This window comes from Phaseolus vulgaris, chromosome 2 (assembly GCF_051622355.1).
Source record: "Phaseolus vulgaris cultivar YP4 chromosome 2, ASM5162235v1, whole genome shotgun sequence".
NCBI lineage: Eukaryota > Viridiplantae > Streptophyta > Magnoliopsida > Fabales > Fabaceae > Phaseolus > Phaseolus vulgaris.
In genome coordinates, this window is record NC_143499.1 from 14910986 (window position 1) to 14918735 (window position 7750).

Below are 7750 nucleotides of genomic sequence, written 5' to 3' on the forward strand. Positions count from 1 at the left end.
AAATAAATATATATTAAGAAGTTAATTTTAAATGTGATTCAATCTTATCCAATCAAATCATAAAATATTTTTATTTTCAATTAAATAAGATCTTCAACACATCTCTTCATAACTAATTAAATTTAAAGTCCATTACTTAATAATGTAATTATTTTTTTTCTAAAGATATTTAATCCTTGAAAATAAGAAAAGATTTTCTTTTTCACTTTATAATATTTAATTTTACTTAATTCTTATTATTTAATTACATAAAATGAAAAGAAGGAAATGAAAAAAGAAGTAATGAATGATATTAAAATTGTAAAGGTGCGTTTCCAAGAAATAATAGAAACTAAATCATTTTAAAAATAATGAAACTTAAATGATTATTTTTTATTTTATTTTCATTTTCTCTGATTCTTTCAAACAACCAAATGCGATATAAAAAAAAAGAGATGAAGTTACTCCCTCGATCTCTATATGTTTAAAAAGGAAAAAATAATCTCTACTTGCTTCAAGAGAAAAAAAAAAATATATGAGCAACTTCCAATATTATACTTGAATTTTTTATTATTTTTATGTTTGAGAAACTTTTATAGGTACATAATCTAATAATATATGTGGTATACGGTCTATTTAAACTTAACATAACTAAACGCTTCCTAATAATAAATTGTCAGTTAGTTTAAACTTGTATTCCTACTTGTTTTTCATTAGATACACGATTTGAGAGTAATTATCATAATTATATATTTAAGTAACATATTTTTATCAAAATAAAATATTACAAGGAAATATCAATTATTTTTTCTTTTACATACGGTTTATGAATTTAACTATAATTTGATATGATGTCTCAATTTACAGTTAAATTAAATAATTTTACATTCTTCATCGAATTATTAAGTAATGGGTAAATATAAAAGTTTATCACTTAACCATAGGTAATTAAGTAGAGAAACTAATGTTTGGGAGGGTTTTAAATTTTTTTTATAAAGTAAGTAAATTTCGAAAAAAGAGGGTAAAAAGTATAATCAAGAGTCCCAAATATATGTATATTGGAATAGTTGAATATATAATTTTTCATTAAAAACTTAGTTAATGTATGTTATAACTTATTAATAATAAATAATTATTTAAAATTACAATTATATTTATTTATATGTGGTCTAATCCGTTTGGGTGACGGAGCAAGCAAAAAAGGCGACCCGTATTTGAAACTCCATCGAATCTTGGTATGATGAGAAATTAAAGAGAGAAAGAAAAAAAAAGTGTAAGTTCCTTTTTTTTCTTAATGTGAGTATCTAATTAATTTTCTAGTGCTGAAGTACAGATTGAGCTGCAAAAGTGGCTCTAACCTAACTGTAGATGATAAGCAATGAGAAGATAAAGTTGTGGTGATCTTTACAAAAGACAGCTTAAAAAAAATCGTCCATATTTGTTCCTACTATGTTACCATTTTCAATGTCCTCCTAGGAAGAGTTCAGATTGCAAAAAAGCATAGTAGTTGGCTCTCTCATCTTCAAGCTCCCACAACTTGTCACACAAAGATGAAAAGCCATGGTCACTATTGAAGCCATCTTCTCCAACAAACTCAAACACCCCATCCCCAGTACTTGGAATCCCAAGTTCATCATCTGAGGCTTGGAGGAGGTGTCTCATGACCCTCTCCTTGTCACTCTCCTCCTCTTCCTTCACCACTTGTTGTTGGTGTTGTTGTGATGTTGGTGTTGGCCCATTCTCCAAGGCATTGATTGTTGTGAGGGTGTCTAGGTCAATTGGTTGAGTAGGGCAGAGCAAAAGGGCATCTTGGAAATTATGATTGTTGGAGGCAGAAGTGATTTCTTGTTGGAGGGTTGTGATGAGAGGGGAGAGGTCTTGTGTGGAGTCTTCTTCCTCTGAATCAAGAAGAGAGAGGATGTGGGTGTATGGCTTGTGCCTCTTTGAGGAGTAGTCTTGTTCAAACTCCAACTCTTTTTGTTGTTCCACTTGGGGTTCTTCTCTAGGCCTCTTTGGCACCAAAGTTTCCTCCATTAGGGTATGGTGAGAGAGTGAGAGAGTGAGAAAGAAGGGAATGGGTGAAGGATGAGGAGAGAGATGAGGGGGGTGGAAGATTATATAGGAGAAGGGAAAAGAGAAAGAGAAGGTCAAAATATGGGAAAATAGAAAGAAGGGGATTCACAGAATATTTTAATTTGGGGAACATTGTAAAGTCAGTTTGTTATTGTTGGACTAGAGGCCTAGAAGATTTCAAAACGGAAAAAAGAGGAATAATAATTAATTAATTTATTAATTAATTCAAGGGTATTGTTGGACATGGATTTGTTTGGAGTGTCGTGTAGCCTGTTTTATAGGTTAGTGTTACTTTGAGTTGTGACCGTTGGATTGGATGAGAATAGGGATTCGTGCGAGCGCGGGCACCGACGGTGATGAATGGCAATGGGGAAAGCGTGGCGCTTTGCCTTTGCATGGTATCAAAAGGCCCAAAGATAGTGACAACTTGCGAACGAATTATAAGCGACAACTACTATTTTAGTATTCTTTCTTTTCAGATGATATTAAGTGTGTGGATAATATTTTTCTACCACTCACATTTCTCTTTTTCTTCAACTATTTTAATTGTTTCTCTACGTATCCACTGTGATTTCTTTTTTCTTTTTTAAATTCATTTTTCTTTTAACAAAATACACAATATTTCTTTCTCAAAATTGAACTGAAGAAGAAATTAAAGAAATATCTTTATCTTTTATCATTTCAAATTTTAATGAATTATAAATAAGACAAGACAAATATTTTCTTTCATGGAAAAGAGATGGGAAGTGTTAGTTAGTTAAGAGTACAGATAAAAGAGAGTCAGAAGGCAGAGAGTTATAGAAAGTGAAAAGAAGGGTTTGGAAAAGTGAAAGTATGAATAAAGTGAGAAAATGAAATAGGAGACTGCATTTTCTTTTGGTGCAAAATTGTAAAAAATAGCAAAAGAATTGGGAGCACGAGATTAATCCTATAAAATTACAAGTTTAAATTTAATTTACTCTTATAAAAAAGTTTATAATATGAAATTTATACTTATTTATATACTCTATTTTAGTCTTATTTATAAAAATATATAATACATATTTGATGATGGTCTTATTAAGTGACATAATCTGAAATTTATATAGGTAGATCTTTACAAGTAGAATATAATTTATTTACTCTTAAAAACAATTTTATTTTCACTTTAATTCACATTTATGTCTCTTGTTTTCATTTTTATTCTACTAGGCATTCATTTCTCTACGTTTTTTTTTTACCTATTTTCCTTTTTATCGATCAGAACATAAATATAGTTTATGAGAATTTAAATCATGAATAAAACTCAGGAAGATTTTGTATTAATGTCACATTGACACAAAAATAAAATAAATAATGAATATTTTAGTATTTTAATTTCAATATTTTAAATTAGTTTTTTAAAAATTTTCATAAATTATTAGTTATGTAGACTCACTCGATGAAAATCGAGAATTAAAAAGTCAAGAGCATTGGTGGTTGAGCATGCCAGTCTCGTTGAGCGAATTAAGTCTTCGGTGGCTGGATGATTAGGCGAGCCAACCCTTGTTAGGCGAGAGGTTAAATAAAAGTTTCCAGGAGATTGATTGTGGGCGAGCCAAAATCTCGTAAGACGATTTTTTTTTAATAAAATTATGAGAACTTTGGTAATTGGACAAGCCTAATCTCCTAGGTGAATTTTATTAATTGAGTGATTGTTGGGTGAACCAGACGTTGGACAAAAATACTTATTTTTTATTTTTTTTATTGTTTTGATTTTTATGTTGAATTTTTTTTTTCATATTAAAGTTATAATATTAATTGGTTTAGGGTGATTGATTTCTCTATAGAGTAAGCAATTATATGAATTTCATGTTAGTGATGTTTGATTTGAGTTAGAAATATATGAATGTATGTTAAAAGATATGATGTATGATGTAGACATATTTATTGGAATCACATATTTAAAAATTATCAGGTGGTGAGATTTTATACGACTGATTTTATAGTTTGAAAGATAATTGGTTTGGTAGATTATGATATGAGAGAACTTAATTACTATTCTATGTGGTTGTGTTGGAGGTGTTCTATTATATGGAGTTCTGACATGAGTTATAAATTTTAATTATTGTATAATACACTTTATTATATTTTTATAAAAAAATAACTAATAAAAATATTTTAAAAACATCTCAACCCTTTTACATAAGATAAAATTCAGCTCCTTGACAATATAAATCTCCCTCAATACCTTCTACTATACAGTCCAGAAAAAGACTCTAACCAACTAAAGCAAAATACTGCAGCAATTGCAAAAGTAATGCAAACACTCTCTTCGTTTCGTGCATAAAACACAACTTCTACAAAACTTTCTAACCATTAAAATTAATCAATATCCAAGAAACAAAAGAATTTAAAAAGGCTCTCCACTCACAAAGTGTTGCTGCAAATAAATAAAGAATACCTCTTTATCCGCATAATTCACTACAAAGAATGAATAAAAACTAATTTTAAAAACAAAAAATAATTAATTGTTATATATTAACTAAATTAGAGATTATTTTAGAGACTAATTTTTTTTTTATTTTTAAATTAGTTTTTATTATTGATAAATAGTTTCTAAATTGGTATCTAATTTAACTATCAAAGTTTCTACTACCAAATTTAGAATCTAAATAACTTTTTTAGTCTCAAATAATTTCTAATTTAGTCAGTATAACAATTAATTATTTTTGTCTCTAAAATTTATTTTTATTTAGCGATTTTCTTGTAGTGATATGTGAGGTTCATGTTATTCTGAAACAACACATTCATACTACCTCAATGATCTTTCTCATGTTCAGAAACACATTCGCCCAGACCCACAACCATGTTGGGAAAAAACCCCATTCGCCGCTTGGCTGCATAGTTGACACTTGCCACCGACGGTCCTCCAACGTTTGCCTTCTAGCTCATCTTTATTGAAGATGGGTGCTTTTGATGTATCAAATCCACATGAAGCCTGACGTTGTGCTGCTTTCTGGGTTTGGGTTTAAATTAGGTTGTTTAGAATCTTTGTTAAGATCAGTCCTTGATCTCTACACAAAGCTTGATCAATCAGTTTTAAAAGAAACAAAGTGTTTTTTCCATGAAAAGGGAAAAAACCCAGTTGAATTGTCAAGACAACCGGTTGTTAGTCACTTAGCTGACAATGAGATTTTGAAACTGTTTTTTGAATTGGTTTTGCAACTACCTGACCCATTCAATTGGTTAAATTGTGGTTTCAACCGGTTAAATGAGTGTTGTGCTAACAGTTTTTTGAAAACCTGTTTCAACTGTTTGAAATGAGAACAAAACTAATTTGACTGTTATGTTGCCTTAAACGACTAGATTTCAAATGCTATAAATATAACCTTCTTTCAAATATTTTATAGAGAAGTTTTACTCTCTTATTTGAGATAAAAAAGAGAGATTACAATCTATTTGTGAAATAAGTTTTTCCAAGATTAGCAAGATTGCTTTTAAGCTTTGTTGTGGTTCAAGAACTGGTCATAGGGCTTATGGTTTTCTGTAATTCCAGGTGTTTTCTACCCTTACTTAGTTTCTTGTAATTGTATTATGATATTGTAAACATGTTTGTAAAATCCTGTAAAGTCAGTGTGAGTAGGCTTGAGGTGTGTGCTGGTGCAAAGGGGGTGAGTAGGCTTTGTGGGTTTCAAAGTCACCTCTTTGTGGTGTGTTGTTGTAATTTGTGATTGATTACATAGTGGAATACTCAGAGGTTGTTCTGAGGACTGGATGTAGCTCAGGGTTGAGTGAATCAGTATAATCTGTTTGTGGGAATCTCTCTATCTCTTAACTCTCATAACTGTTTATGTAAATTCATCTTCTGCTGCTACTATAAACAATCGGTTAAAACGTATTTTTAACTGATTAAAATTCTGAAACAATTTTCTGAATCTTTGTTTAATTGTCTTTCTTAGTTGTTTATTTGTGGTTGATTGATAAAGTTTCATTCTCAATCAAATATTTGCGAAAAACTTTTATAAACAATTCACCCCCCCTCTTGTTTAGCCTTATAATTCTAACAACCTTGTCTTTCACTATAACCGACGGCTGCAAAACTGTTGCCTCTATGTGAGTCTTCCATCAGCTTGGGCTTTCCTTCTGGACATTGATTGCTTTCCTTCTTCCAACACTACAGCCTTTTGTTCCTACCTCTATTCCTTCCTAAACCGACCTTCCCCTCCGAACATCTAATTGACTGCCTCGTTATTGTTCCTCATCTCCAGAAAACCAAACACATCCTGACCACAAGACTAGTGTAACATTCAAGGTTAAAAGCAAACACCCTAACTCAACGCATCAAGCAAAGAACTCCTATATCCTCATTATTGTTAACCCTGTTTTCAACTTGTTTCAGCCTTACGCTGCTTATGTATCAATTTCATGCAAATGACATACCATTCGAAATATGAGAAAGATGCATAATTTTCCTTTGCTAACAACCACAATCATACCTTTAACTGTGCCATTGTGAAGATTTCTTTATGATCAAACTTCCTGTTCTTAAACAAGCAATTATTCCTCTGTTTTGAAATTTCACCTATAACTGCAATTCATACGCCTTACCACAACGTATTTAGCTTATTTGTACTGGTCGGATGTGCTCGGGTCCTTGATCCAATCACTTAAGTGTACTAGCTCGAATTAGACAGACCCATATGAAAAATACCTAGATCGGCCAAAGGTGATCATGGGCCCAATGACACGTCATGAGGTCGGCCCAGATGATTACAGTCCTTATTAAGAGGATAATTAAAAACAAAACCACATGGTGAATAACTGAGGTAGTTAAGCATATATATACTTTCAATATAAAATTTGTTAGGAATAATGTTGCATTGTACCAAAAAAATAAAGGTACTCATTAACAAAATATTTTTGCTGTTAAGATTATATTCTTGCTATTGAAATTATATTCTTGTTGTTGAAATAATATTCTGGTTGATGAAAGTTGTTGAAGGAATGTCTATAAAAGGGTTTAATACCCTGAATAAAGGTAAGTTTTTTTTTCCTGAGAACTGTAGACTGAAACAAATTTATAGTTTGAATGCTCAGAGTGTGATCAACAGGTAGAGCCCTCTTTGTCACAAAGCATAAGCATCTCGGAGCATCACGTGAAGATGAGTCAAATCGGACCTCACCACCAAGTCTGACCGAAGTCAACCGGTGAGAACATTTGGCGCCCATCGAGGGATCTAATAAAATCTGACCCCACCTGCATTTACGACTGAGCAATCCGACGTGATGAAAAGTACCAGACAAGGAACACAAGGATTTGAAGGTGGTGAGACCCCAACCTTGCAACAAATTATGGAGGCCATAAGAGCTCTCCAAGAGAAAAGCGAGGAATACAAACGTGAACAAGAACGGATTCAGGAAGAAGCTATGGCAGAGCAAGAACGCCTTCGTGAGGAAATACGACTGAACCAGGCACGCCTTATGGCAGAAATTGAAGCTTCCCGAAGAGTTATGGAAGAACACACACAAGCTAATGAGGAGTTGCGTAGGGCTAATGAGGAGTTGCGTAGGGACATGCATTGCCATGGTCGACAACCCACCCGGGAACATTCCTCGGACTTGTCATCAAGGTACGATCCAAACTCGTTCTCTCAGCAAATCATTGAAGAGCTTGTACCACCTCATTATATCACACCCAAGATCGCCTTTTTTCGGGTGTAGAGGACCAAGAAAATCA

The 7750-nt window shown here is 32.1% G+C and overlaps 1 protein-coding gene across 1 annotated transcript; it reads right to left on the reverse strand.

The window, feature by feature from the left end:
- Positions 1 to 1162: 1162 nt before the first annotated feature.
- On the reverse strand, positions 1163 to 2115 carry LOC137810772 (uncharacterized). Its single transcript, XM_068612193.1, has one exon. It carries the CDS (start codon positions 2011 to 2013, stop codon positions 1441 to 1443), a length of 573 nt encoding a protein of 190 aa, XP_068468294.1. The 5' UTR covers positions 2014 to 2115; the 3' UTR covers positions 1163 to 1440.
- Positions 2116 to 7750: the final 5635 nt, after the last annotated feature.